Below are 13,825 nucleotides of genomic sequence, written 5' to 3'. Positions count from 1 at the left end.
ATATTTTGCTCATTATTTGTACTTTGCCTTACTCAAATGAGAGATATCATATGGTATCTAACATTATGTGTTATACATGTGAGCTAAAATAATTATAACAATAATGAAAATGGGGAGCAGAAAGGGGGAGGGAATGCAAAAGAATCCACTTGTGTTATGTCCAGACATCGACTCCTGGCCAAGATGGATGTAAACTTTATGAGCTGCAAATGTGCAGTGAAGAACTTTTTAAAGCAACAGCGTGTGTATCTGAAGGATATGCATGCTTTTACATCATTCACAAAAGTGCCCTTGGCACATCTGCTAACCTTGGAGCCCCTGGAAGGCTGGCCCAGTTCCACAGCCTGTGAAAATTCCTCATTTCAAGCTGTGCACTGGGGTTCCCTCAGCACAGGCGCCCCCACCTGGGGAGCAGGCCCTGCTGTGTGTGCTCCGGGGTTTCACTGGGCTGCCGAGGCTCCTGAGGGCTAAAATCACATCACCGCATTTTTACACCTGGCAAATAAGACGTTATTACCTGAAAGATTGTAGTAAGTTTTATCCCATTTTCTTATAATTTACATACAGCATTTCTCTAGGACAGCTCAGAAGGGGTTATCAGTTATGTTTGAAAGCAAATCTCCCCAGCTCCATCCCAGGAGTTTCCCTTCTCTGCCTCCTTACCATGGCTTCTTCCTCAGGCCGTGGCCTCCTCTGGACTCCTCTGACAGGACAAGGCATGGCCCGTGTGGCATGTTGTCCACCTTCTAGTCTCCTGGTCCAGTGGCTTCCTGTCACCTGCTTCCGGGGCTGACCCTGCCTGAGGCTGATCTCAGGGAACAGTGTCTGCTTCCCTCACAGCACTCCGCCCAGCTCATCCTTGATTCCTTCATGTAACTGTGCACATGGGGTCAGAGCTGCCATCCACGAATTTCAGGGGATAAACTGTTCACCTCTATAAGTGTAGTTTTATGTTTTAATGCCCAGGATTGTGGCTGGCAAAAGTACATGGTTCAGTAATATCTGTTGCATCAAATTAGGAAAGAGGAAAAAAGATAGAAGCTGAAAGGAATGGGGGAAGGAAATCGAGAATTTCCCTGAAGCTGTGTAGCTTCTGTCCATCACAGGACTGTCATGTCAAAACTGAGCTAGAGCCAGGTTAGTTGAATCTTTCCCCTTGCTAGTTTGAAAGAGAGAACTGTGTAGGAAAGAGAAGAAGAGGGCACACGAACAGACTAGGGTGACGCGGAAGTTGGTGGAGAAGGGGACACAGGTGAGAACAGTTCAGCGCAATCCCTGGGGCCTGTCCTTCTTCTACAGCTGGCCTATCTGCCTTGCGCAGCCTCCTGACTTGGTTGCCACCCAGATCTTCCAGCAGATGGCTGCACCTCCAGCATCCCTTCCATCTCTATGCATCTGCATCTCTGATCTTGTCATGCTTTTTAGAAAATGCCAGGATACTGGCCTCACCCTTCTTCTCCCCCAAATTCCTGGCAGCGTGGAGGCAAGTGACATAGCCTCTAGGGACCAGTGGAAGACCCCTAACAGGAAGGTGTACACTTTGCTGGCCTTTTCTTTTTCACAGTCAGGGCTCATCTCTGTCTTACTGCTTCTGTACTTCTTTTCTCCAATGTATTTCTCAAAATTCAAGCATTTGCGCACCTTCTAAAATCCTTATTCTGTTTCTTATATGCATAGGATTTTTTCTCCTATTTTGAATTTCTGATCATTAATAACAATGACCTTTCCCTCCTAGGCTTCTAGCTTTTCACCTTTCTATATTATCCCCTCCCTCTGAATCCCATCTCATATCACAGGCCCCTTTTATCTTTGACCTTTTGCTTATTTCACAATCTGTTATTCAGTGTGTGATTTCAGGTGTAATTTGATCTTATTATTAATTTCCAATCATCGTCATTATTAGAATTTTTACTTATTTTTAACTGGTAACTATTACCTTACAAAAATCTGTGCATGTTTTATCATGAGAGTATTCCCAGATGTTGTATAATGATTCCCACATGAAAGGAATATTTTTTTACTTCAACAGCTTAAAGTTGCTTTCTGTATGAATGGGGAGGGGGACCTCATGTCCCCAAGAAGAGCTGTCCATGCTCTGGACAGTGCCACCCTTCCACTTGTGTTTCTTTAGCTAACCTCTTTGCTTCTTTATGCATATGATTCCAGCAAGTCTTCCCTTCTCTATCTCTCCCATCTTTTTCCTCTACCAAATCTATCAACTTACGCCAAGCTTCTCTTCTTTAATACTACATCACCCTTTGACTACTGTCTCTTGTTTCTTCTGAGTTTGAAATCCTTTGAAATGGGTGACTCCACAAGTCCCACCCACTTTCACTTGGTCTCCTCTGCTACTAAAATTTCATTATGGTCAGCGGAGTCACAATATATCACACCATTGCCCAGACCCATTATGACCCCACAATCATGTGACATTGGATGCCGCTCTCAGGTCCCCCTGCCTCTAGAGGCAGCATAAGGTATGTGCACGGTGGAGGAAGAATCACAAGGTAAGCACTTAGCAGAGACTTCTTGTGGTGGGAGGCCGCTGAGGGGATTCCTTTCACTGTACGAGTGAAGGAGAAAAGCAGGTGGATAAAGGCTTCCCAATTGTGCTTTTCTATTTGTGGCAGCAGCAGCAGTTGCTTCTGTCTGAATATTTGTCTCCTCCCAAAATTCATACTAAAATATGAATCCTAATCATGGTACTAAAGGATGGGGTTTGAGGAAATGACACATGAATGGAATAGTGCCTTTATAAAGAAGGCTACTGCTAGCGTAGAAGGAGCCACCTCTATGAAAATGAGTGGCCACCAGATGCCAAATCAACTGATTCCTTGATCATAGATTCCCAAGCTTCCACACCTGTGTACAGTAGATTTCTGTTCTCTGTATATTATTCAGTCTAAGAAACTTTGTTATAGCAGCCTCTATCCTTATTGCTTGTCTTCATCTCTTCAAGATACTGCAACAAAATACCATCAAATGGACAATTTATAAAACCAAAAATTTATTTTTCAGAGTCCCAGAGCTTGAGAATTACAAGATCAAAGAATCTGGTAAGAGCTTTCTACTCATAGGTGATGCCTTCTTGATGTTTTCTCATGTGACAGAAGAAAAATGAATGAATGTCCTTGGACCTTCTTCATAAAGTCAATGATTCCACTCTTGAGAGTTCTTACTGTGTCACCTGATTACATCTCAAAGACCTCAGCTCCTAAAGCTAAGAGTCACACTTTAACACATGGCTTTTGGAGACACACAAACCTTAAGACGTTAACCTTTCCTTACCTTTGTTCTTTCTTCCTTCCCCATAATCCATTTATTCATCCACTGATTGAATCCTTCTTAAGACAAGCTCATTTTCAGAAACATGTATTGTATAGTACATTCTCTATTCCCCAGTATTATTCAAGCTTCTGTATGTGAGAAATAATAAAGCAAGACTTGTTATTTTAGAAATCCACATTATAGTATACTATAACTTGAATATAGTGTAGTATAGTAAAGCATAATGTGAATGTAGTATAGTGTAGTAGGTAAATGTACTTTAAGAGAAAATGCATAACAGAAGAAAGAGATGAGATGAAGAGGATGCCAGTGCTTATTTCTGTACACTCTGCATCGTCTCTGATAAGAAGCTGCCTGACCACGAATGTCTGTGGTCTGGGCAAGAGCTTGCCATGGTCAGGGTGTCCCTTGCACATGGGCAGAGTCTCTCCTCTTATCAAGTAGCATAAAAGTAATCGAAAGTGAGTAAGGAGAGAAGGTAATTTCTGTTTTCAAAACCACTTCTCCTCTTGTAGAATCTAATAAAGGGAGATTCATATTATCTACTTTGAATTTCTAAAGGGGAAACCAAAAAATGCAGTCATGCAATGAGGGTGGGTGAAAAATGAGAATTCACAAGTAACCTTCTTTGTAAGATTTTCGTCTCAAAAAATTTTACTCAAAATAAAAATCCAATAGAAAATTCTGACTATAAAGCCTTTCTTTTTTTCACAGGAAGAAGCTTGGATCTGTAACTCAATTTTGAGTCATGAAACATTCTCAGGCCCTAAACTGAGTATCGGCCCTCTGAATGTAAGCATTGCAATCTCTTCCAGACTCCCCGTGACCACTGTGCACTGCGCGCACTTCCAGACCCTCCTGCAGCCCTGCGTCCCATCATGAAACTGCTCTTCCTCTTTCTGCTTCTGGTTGGCCTCATGCAGACAGCATTAGGTAAGCTGCAAATGCACGTAGCAGGCATGACATGAGCTTGGAGCCTGGAGCTCACCAACGTGGCTCACAGGCCCCTGAAGCACAAAGGATGGCCGAGGAGAAGACCCAGGCTGGGAGAGGTTCAACATGCGAGACAAGCTCCACTTGGCAAAGGAGGAAAGAAAAGCTTAGCGGGAAACTTCCTGACATTATTTTTGATGATTTCAATAGATTTCTGATATAGTTTCTAATTGTAATGTATTATGTTTACAGTAGGCTTCACAGGGTACAAAGATTTCCATGTGAATAAAATAAAGCAACTAGAAAAACATCAATTAGAGCAAATACTGCCTACCTCTTCCTTACTTAAGTCACAAAACTGATTTTGGCTGTATTACCCCATATATATATATATACATATATATATATATATGTATACCTCTCTAGTATAGTGCATGGATGCCTTACACGTGAGACTTAGAAATAACAAAACATGACCCAAGCTACACAGATTAAATGCAACAAATCCCAGACTTAAGTGTATACTGAATTAGTACAGCAGAAAATGTTCTTACTAAATATCCAGCAATTCCCAAAAAATAAATTTACTTACTATGTTTATATAAGCAGTGAGTATTTTTCTGTATATGATGCAAAAATAATTTGGCACATATCTATTCTATGGGATTATTGTTTTATTGAAATTCAAATTGAAGAAGTCCCAATTTCACCTGATGCTTTTACATATGCTAGCTCAGCCTCTGCAGTGCTGTAATTAAAATAACATTCAAAACCTGGTATTTTGAAAAGGCCATCAATCTCCTCTCCAAGTGCATCAAGGTCACAAGGCTTCTCTGCTTCCTGGAGTGGATCAGACTGAGAGGGAAAAATTGTATCAGGAAAGTTGTGAGTTTTTTTTTTTAAGTTTGTTCTTTTGAAGCTGCCTCACTCTTTCACTGCTTCCTGGTTCTGTAATTACTTTCTGGACCCCTGAAACCACGAGAGCATAATCAAACATGCAGGATATCTGATTGGACCATGCTTCGCGATCCTTAATTTAGCCTTGTGAAAATGGCCTCATCCGGCTAGCTAATCAGAAGAACTGCCAGGCTGTTCTGTGTCACCTTTGTACCTCCTATTTGTGCATCACATAAAGGCCCTAGACCATCAGAGATGGAGACCTGGTATTTTCGGAATGATCCCAATCAGTGCCTGTTGACGTAAAATAGATCTACCTTCAAATCCCGGGTATTGCTTCAGTGTTTCTGTTTGCTGTAGCAATGCTTAGCCAATGGCCTATGGCCCTGGGTTGCTGGCTTCTTAAGTGTCTCACATTGGCAATCAGGGGCATATTTCAGCCCTTAAAGGACGTGTTACTTCTATTCAAAATGCATTAATCACGCAGCCTCCTGGCTGTCCCTAATGAGCCTAAGGATTAGAAGTCAATAATATTTGTTATAAAGAAAGTGTAGAGTGAGACATGTATGCTCAGTAGCCTAGAGTGGTAGAAAATAGGCTGATGAGATAGGATGGATAGATAGATAGATAGATAGATAGGTGACTGATATTATCTGTTGCAAAGTTCTGTGTGTTAGTACAGACTCAGCATACATCTATATGTCTGTATTCATCCTTCTCTGTTTATAAAAATGACCTGCTTTCCCAAAACTACACTTGTGGGAGGACTTAGGAGCAAAGACCTCTAATTCCTACTTGAGTTTGCTTTGCCATCTGCTCTGATGGAGATGGCTCATTTTCATGCTTTCCTGGTGGATTGCCATTTCATCTCCTGCTCCTAGGAGCTAAGACACAGCTCAAGTTCTCTCTACTTGCCTGCTGCTTTCAATACTGCTATAATCAACCGTCCACATCCCTTAGCATTTCTTTCCAGGCTGACTAACTAGAGCATAGTAGATTGGGGCTTGTTAGGTACCAAGACTTTGACCTTCAAATGCTTACAGCTAGTGGAACAACACAGACTGCACAAAGTCAGGGGAGGTCTGCGTTCAGTGGTCAGGACACCACTCTAGTTAACCACTCACCCAAGATTTATTGTCCAGTTTTTGCTCCACACTTGTAAAGTCTGATCCCTGACAGAGGAGGAAGACTCTTCAGGAAGCTATTATGAAGACTGTGAGCAGAAGTGAAAATACAATCCTAATCTTGTGACATGGTCAATTTAAGTTGCTTTCTCTAACTCAAGGTTTCTTCCCTTGAAGAGGAAGGCGCCTGTGCCATAGCGGCCCACAAGATTTCCTGTAAAGAATCAGCAGCTTCAGGCTCTGTGGCCCATGAGGCCTCTCCTGCAGTAACATTCACATCCACATCCTGCCTGACTGCAGTGATGGAGAGGACGTACATGTGCGAGAGCAGCGAGCTTCCTGTTAAACGTTACTAAGGGACACCGAGATTTAAATTTCATACCTTTTTAAGATGTTACCAAGGGCACTTTTTTTTGAGTTTCTTTTCAAATATGAAAACCACTCTTTTCTCAGGTCAGGCTCAAATGGACTGTTTCCTTTAGCCCTTTTAGCATTTGTTTGCTCAATCTTGCTCAACTAAACAAAGTCTAGTATGTTGGTTAAACAAGATTTTGCATCTTTATTTTTTCATCCCGCCCCTCTTCCACAGGATATAGAAGAAGTGACATCTTCCTGGAGTGTGCCAAAATGGGTGGAGCATGCAAGCACCAGAAGACCCATGGGTGCTCCATCCTGCCCGCGGAGTGTAAGAGCCGTCACAAACACTGCTGCCGAGTGTGACCTTAGCGCCAGTCCAGAGGCCAGGGCAGGGAGGAGCTCAGCTGCTGACTCCTGTTTAATAAAGGCACCGTACCACTGCTACCCTGTGGATCCTACATCTGGCCTTTCTGAGAGGGAGCCTGAGTGACTTCTCAGTGGCAAGGTGGGATGGGGAGGGCAGAATGCAGGTGACACCACTCCTAAGATGATAGATTTGGACAGCGATTTCCTTCCTCTACGGCTCACTTCAGTGGCTGTCCTCAAAGACCCCTGCAAGCTACACCATGTGTCTACGAATCTCATTTGTGGTAAAAGCTTTGGGGTGTGTGTGTGTGTGTGTGTGTGTGTGTGTGTGTGTGTAAAGAGACCAATCAACACATTTTAATCTCACTTCTCTGTGTTGTGCCCTATGATAATCGCTTACGAATCACTGGTCACTGCGATCACAGCCCACAGAATCAGAATTCAGACGTTATTGAAACCAACCCAGGTTAGCAAGCCTTAGAAAACAGTGGCTATTTTCTTCTCTCCAAAGACACATTTCTAGAGTTTTCTTTATTTAAGCATTTCTCTTTTTTTGGTGCCAGGTATCGAACCCATGACCTTAAATGCTCACCAGTCACATGCTTATGGTGCTGAGCTAAATCAACAGCCCTATTTAAGCATTTCAGCTGTGTTCTACCCACACACCTTATGCTGTCCATATCACTTGTCTTGAGCACACCTCGGTTCTCTGGATCTCCACTGTTTCTCCTCTGAAACACTGCTGTAAAATTAAGGTATCAGCTGTGTTGACAGGTGTTCCTTGGGAGCTAAGGAGGTGGTTCTAAAAGAATCTGGAAATGTGGAAAGGTGTCTTTGGAGAGACTGTTTGCACTAGAAAAGACACATTATCACTCATCCTCCTAAGATACTCCTTCGTGTTTCAAGCACACTTATCTCACCATTCTTTCCTCTTTTTGAAGCCATTCTGGAAGTCCTCTATTGGGATCTTTAAACTCTCATGGCTGCTTCAATATCCTGAATTGATTTGAAATATTTCTCATTCATGGTCATTTTTGCTTTGCAAAAATCAAACTGGTCACTTAGGATCACATGCTGCTCCTGTAATTTCCACAGTATTTCTCTATAGCTTAGAGGGCAAGTTAAAATAGCTTCAGATTCTAAAGTCCCCCAAATGTGAGTCATTGTTTCTTGAATTTCTTCTGTAACTATGATCTAGCTTCCAGAATTCTCCTAATATCAAGGAAGGAATATTTCCAACATAAAGTCCTTGCACATTTTTCCTACACCTTGGAAAAGATTTATGTAATTTTTACTTTTCCTGGACAAGTCTTGTTTTTAAATCTGTGCTCAGATGTGGCTTTACTGCAAAGATATTTTTGACACATACAGCTTAGATGGGATTTTCATGTCTATGAATTAAAGGGACCATTAGCATATCTCCTGCCACAAAGACATGCCCTGACCACGACTGTTACTCAATGGACACTGAAGAAATGACTAAGTCAATGAATGAAGCTAACGACACATTTCAGCTTTTCAATATAATTCAACACAGAACAATGAAGCATGAGTTCTTCAGATCACCATATTCTCATTTTTTTTTTTTATCGGTACCAGGGATCGAACTCAAGACCGCATGCTTGCAAGGCAGGTGCTTATGCCGCTGAGCTAAATCCCCAGCCCCAGATCACCATGTTCTCAAACAGCAGAAGCTTCTTCCAGGGCAAACGCCTGGCATGCGAAGAATACAATTTTCTTTCCTCCGCAGACATACGCTGAAAAGTGTGTCACAGTGATAAGTCGTTCCATGAAGTCCTTCCCCACAACCTGTGTAGAGATGAAAAACACTTATGCAGACATACTCAAGCTTTCTGTGCACAAAGAGACTTCTAACCCACGCAGGAATCCCACAGATTATCTCCTATGAAAGTGTTCTGCACCTCTGTACCTCTGGCTTTCTGTCTCCAGCTTGTCCCGCCTCCCATAAAAAGGAAGAACCATCTTCAACACTTGTTCTGAACGGAAGTGGGAAGCGTTGGTGCTGCCATCTGGAGGATGGGATAAGAGTCTCCAGTCTCTCCTTTTAGAGCTGTACACCAACTGTCAGAGCTCTGTTACTCTGAAATTGCCTAATACTGCTATGTGGAACAACACATAAAGATTTTTGTATTTGTCTCCCTGGGTCAGGATCCCACTGAGAATAAATGATGCAACAGCCCCTTGTTTATTCAAACATATGAGCATATTGACATAATATGCCTCAAATCACCAGAGCAACCCTCTAAAATTTACACACAGTTCCCAAAATTACAAACCCCTGCTTTGGAATTTTATCATTGATCTGTAAAAATTTAGTTAAAAATCTAAATTTTTAATCTTTCAAAGAAAGAATCTAGAATAATTATAGAAAGTAGCTAAAATGAAGGACTTGAGAGAAGTCAAATTCACTGTACCCAAAGCCAAGCTACCTTTTCAATTAGGTGGAGCAAAAGAGCCTGCCTCATCCTAAGATAGATTTCATTTGCCAGCCTTTCCACCAGGGGTCATCAGTTGAAGTCATGAACTTCCAAACTCAGGACTCAGTGGTCACTTGTGCTGGCTCTAATTGGCCTCATGGTGGCAATCAAAGTCATGCCCACCTTGGCGTGGAACCAACACCATGCCCACTTCATCGCATCAATGAACCTCTTAGCTCTATTTCAACTTATTCAAGCAGCCCCAGTCAATACTCACAGTTAAAGAAAAGTGGTTAGAGCCATGGTGTTAGCAGAACCATGGTGTTACACAAATGTGCCTGTCATGGGTCCTATATCCCCATGTTCACTCCAAATGAGGTGCTGATGAGCAGCCTTTCATGCTTAGGGTTCAGCATAATACAGCATATGTTTCTAAGAAACTGACATCTCCAGAGAAACATGTTACTCTGGAGACAATTCACATAATCCCTGGTGGTATAACCAGGTGTCTTATTATGCGAAAAGAGAAAGAAGTTCTTCTTTTCTCCACACAGAGAAAGACAGGGGGAAAAAGGGGGAGAAGGAGACAGAGAAGGAGACAGGAGGAGGAAGAAGAGGAGAAAGGAAAGAGAAGAGGGGAGAGGGGAAGGTGGAGAGGAAAAGGGGGAGGAGGGAGAAGAAGGAGAAAGAGTATCAGAGACCAGGCTATGTAAGTGTTAAATTGCTGACTATAAAGGGACCTCTGGCTGTGTTAGAAAAGCTCATGCTCACAGTTCTCTGAAGTCAAGATGACACCACAGCTGAGGCAGCTGAGGGAGGACACGGGCTACTGGCACTGTTATTCAAGAGCAATCAAGCTGCCAGACTTAGGAATCAAACAGTTCTCTTAATTGGAAAAATTTGCTGCTCAGAGAAATCTTTGAAGTGACTCCATGGTCCTGCTCAGTTCCCACGCTTCCCTCAGTATCCCCTTCCTTTGTTAAAAACCAAGTAAATATGTGCTGTCCAGTGAAGCTTTTATCTTTACTCCCAGGGTGTTTTCACCTTCCTGGACTCCCATAGTCCATCATCTCTCTACTTAAGCCACTCACTGTGCAATTGCTTTAGGAGGTTGGGGGCCTGATCAGTCCCCAATAGAAGAGGAAGAAGATGTAATGGGAAGAATAGAGAGAGGAGGAAAAAAAGAGAGGAGAGAGAAGAGAGGAGAGGAGGGGAAGGGAGGGAAGGGGAGGGGAGGGGAGAGGAGGGGTGCGGAGGGGAAGGAAGGGAAGGGAGGGGAAGGGAAGAGAAGAGAGGAGAGGAGAGGAGGAGAGGAGAGGAGAGGAGGGGAAGGGAGGGAAGGGGAGGGAGGGGAGAGGAGGGGTGGGGAGGAAAGGGAAGGGAAGGGAAGAGAAGAGGAGAGGAGAGGAGAAGAGAAGAGAAGGAAAGTAAGAAGAGAAGGAAAGAGAAGAGAAAGTAAAAGAAAAAGAAACAAGGGTATCAGAAAGAGAAAGAGGAAGAGGAAGAGGCAAGGGGAGGAGAGAGAAGAGGAGGAGGCAGAGATAAAAAAGAAGAAAGCAAGAGTCTCATGTCTTCCACTTTATCAGAAGTAAACTCACTGGGGAAACTAACTTGGCATCTCTGTTCTGAATGGCACAACAAAACCATTGCTCGTGCCCAGTGGACACAGTGAATAGCTCTTACTGACCAAAGAACAAAAGGCCTGCATCTGGGGAGCCCTTGTTTCAGCACCCCTCTCCTGAGCTCACTGAACAGCAGACTTGTGATTGACATTCTGAAGGCACAAGAAGCTCTAAGCAGAGAGAGACACAGAAAGTGAATACTTGATTTTTATGAGTTTATATGTAAAATATGAGTTTATGAGTTTATATGTAAAATATAATGGAATAAAATTTTATGAGCTTATGTGTAAAATATAAGGGATAAAAGAGTGAGGAAGGTGCAAGGTGGGTGGGCGAGCCCTGAATTTCTCAGTAATCTGAAAAGCTGATTGCGGTAGTGCTCTGATGTCCTCTAAGCTCTGCCATGGCCCTCAGCCCCTCCTTCGCATGCAAGAGATGAAGGCCAGGGAGAAAACCAACTTTCAGTCTCCTCCCCCACATCATTCTTGGCATCCTTTGCTCAAGATATGGAGCAGAATATGTACCGATGTTTCTTTTGGGATGCAATGGCTCCAAATGCGTGCATACCTCCTAAGATCCTGTGACCTCCCTCTTTTCCTGACTTTATACACAGTCTTTGCATATGACCTCTGCAGAGTGAGGTGAATAATAAATGCTAGACATTGTCATCTGACATTTAAATGGACCAGAGAGCAGATGTGTAAGAGGGTCAGCAGCTCAGTCAAGAAAGGCCAGTTTCTCTCTATCCTTCCCTCACACATTTCCTCCTTTCTTCACAGTCCCTGAAATGAATGGAACATTTGAAGGACTCCCTTGGGTGACTTTCCAACCCACTGTGGTTCTTAGTAACCAAAAGTACACATTTGAAAGGCTAAGAGGTTGGAGAAAGACCATGTGAAAGGGAGATATAAAGTAGAGCTTACCTGGCATGGTTTGGGAGATAAAGAAGACAACTAAGATGAGAAGGAATACTAATTTCATGGTGCAGGCTTAGTAGAGGCCCTCTTGAACTCTCTGGAAAGAAAGAAACAGAGGCACAATGTTGAAAACAAAATGAAGCTTCCTCTTTTATAGATTTGACCAACATTTATACAGGTGGAATAGAATGTGATTGTGATCAGAATATTAAATAAATATTAAACAAAGGATGTCCCTGGAATAAAGAACACTGCTTACTAATATGCAATGCACAGCTCATAATGGATTAAGACTCAGAGAAGAACAGTGATAATAATGATAGCAAAAATAAAAAATGGCTCACATTGATGGGGCACTTACTCCATGAAAAAAATGTGGGTTAAATAGTTGGTTCCACAGTTTTGTTTTATTTACTATTATGTGACAGCACAATCTGCTACTTTGACTTTTCCCCCACATCACCGTAGCACCCACACACCTCAGCAGAATCAACGCCATGGCCTACCTCTTAGGAATATGCTTCCAGGGGCTCCTCTCCCAAGCGTGGTGTGAGTTGTTGTTCTGTTTCAAGCTTTCTGAAGTTCTCCACGCCCCACCACCATGGCATCTCCTTGCCATTTATTCCTGGGGAGGACTGGTCCCACCTACACCAGTGTTCCCGGGAGGACCCTGCTGACTCGGGTTCCTGCTGAGACGACAGTGGTGTCTCATGACTGACAGAAACTCATGTCCTTGGCTTTTGTACTGCTACGTGCAGCCCTGAGTGAAGCAAAAGCCCAGGGGCTTTCCTCCGTGACAGAGACTTCCAGTAAGAATTGTCTTGAGAAGCAGCTGACTGGAGCATTTTTGTGCCTTTCCATCATATCCCTAGAAAATGATTGTGTTATATTCTGTGTGTAGAATAAGTTAGGACCAGTCATGAAGATATTCAGGTAAATAGCATCACATTCTACAGCCAGAAGCAACTGCTTGTGTCTTATGCAGGTACTGATGTGATCCTTGATGAGTTAAGAGGGAAACGCTTATGTCACTGTTTACTGCACTGATAGCTACTGTGCACAGTAAAATGAAAACTAGTCAGCAATCTGGCTCCACATCCTGAGTTTCTCCATACTATCAGATGTTTCACTGATCTTTTCTCTGTACATAAGGGATCTGTACATAAGGGCTAATGTACAGTTAAAAAGAATGATAGGTTAAGTATCAGTAGCTTTTAGAGATGTGATAATTTAGAAGTTTGAGCTTAAAAATACAGATTTTAGGATGTTAGCTATTTGTTTTTAATAGTCAAAGTACAATGAAAATGTCCAAGAATAATTTAATAAAGAAATAGAATAGCTGTAAATAAATAAAATAGCTGTAATTGTAAATGCTAATGATATTGAAGTCCACAGGAATACAAAAAATGCTTAAATGACAGAGGAAAAGGCATGAACAGACTCATGTGGACCCTGACATTTGGTTGACAGTGAGATTGGCCTTTTTGTTGTGGGAGAGGGGACAGCAGACTTCTCTGCAGTAAATCAGGCAGGGTTTGTTGATCACACATTTAGAGAAAAATGATCTTTTATTCTAAGTAGGATGTGGGAAAGGACTATGACTTTTCATTCCACATGTTACTTAGATTTTGAGTGCTTTTAAAAGGATGATTAAGCACACTTGTATAATGAAAAATTAGGAGGCATAATATTTATTATTAAAATGAATAAAAGCAGGAATGAAAAGATTAAATGCAAAGCCAATTATAAGAATCCAGTACGTCAGACAACGAGGGATTTACTTACAAAATTGAAAAGCAACACTTTTCTTCAAAAATTTAATTTTGAAAATATTATTTTGTGAATATATTTCTGTAAAACTGTAATAGTTTTGTTGTCATTTT

At 42.2% G+C, this 13,825-nt stretch overlaps 1 protein-coding gene and 1 long non-coding RNA gene across 3 annotated transcripts; one reads left to right on the top strand and one right to left on the bottom strand.

The window, feature by feature from the left end:
- Positions 1-2,430: 2,430 nt before the first annotated feature.
- LOC100713330 (beta-defensin 33-like) lies at positions 2,431-7,043 on the top strand. Of its 2 annotated transcripts, none has more exons than XM_063234541.1 (4): positions 2,431-2,507; positions 3,019-3,056; positions 4,104-4,221; positions 6,832-7,043. In XM_063234541.1, the coding sequence occupies exons 1-4, from the start codon at positions 2,480-2,482 to the stop codon at positions 6,960-6,962; spliced, it is 315 nt and encodes a 104-aa protein (XP_063090611.1). In that variant the 5' UTR covers positions 2,431-2,479; the 3' UTR covers positions 6,963-7,043. The 2 variants fall into 2 exon arrangements, with proteins under 2 accessions (XP_063090611.1, XP_063090612.1); XM_063234542.1 differs by having other exon boundaries at positions 2,485-2,507; positions 4,003-4,221.
- A 1,594-nt stretch (positions 7,044-8,637) lies between these two features.
- On the bottom strand, positions 8,638-12,661 carry LOC134472610 (uncharacterized). Its single transcript, XR_010042499.1, has 3 exons — positions 12,449-12,661; positions 11,949-12,039; positions 8,638-8,774 (listed from the first exon to the last, which is right to left on the bottom strand). It is a non-coding gene; the product is annotated as an uncharacterized LOC134472610 (long non-coding RNA).
- Between the last annotated feature and the right edge of the window lie 1,164 nt (positions 12,662-13,825).

This window comes from Cavia porcellus, unplaced genomic scaffold, assembly GCF_034190915.1.
Source record: "Cavia porcellus strain 051 isolate PalLab524CR breed Dunkin Hartley unplaced genomic scaffold, mCavPor4.1 scaffold_24, whole genome shotgun sequence".
Taxonomy (NCBI): domain Eukaryota; kingdom Metazoa; phylum Chordata; class Mammalia; order Rodentia; family Caviidae; genus Cavia; species Cavia porcellus.
Note: the sequence above shows the minus strand (reverse complement) of the source record. Positions and strands in the feature narration are given on the sequence as shown.

Coding starts and splice junctions, on each gene's coding strand:
- LOC100713330 (XM_063234541.1), top strand. CDS start 2,480: ATGTGCACGGTGGAGGAAGAATCACAAG. Junction 3,057..4,103: donor TTACAAGATCAAAGAATCTG/GTAAGAGCTTTC, acceptor AATCTCTTCCAG/ACTCCCCGTGACCACTGTGC. Junction 4,222..6,831: donor CCTCATGCAGACAGCATTAG/GTAAGCTGCAAA, acceptor CCTCTTCCACAG/GATATAGAAGAAGTGACATC.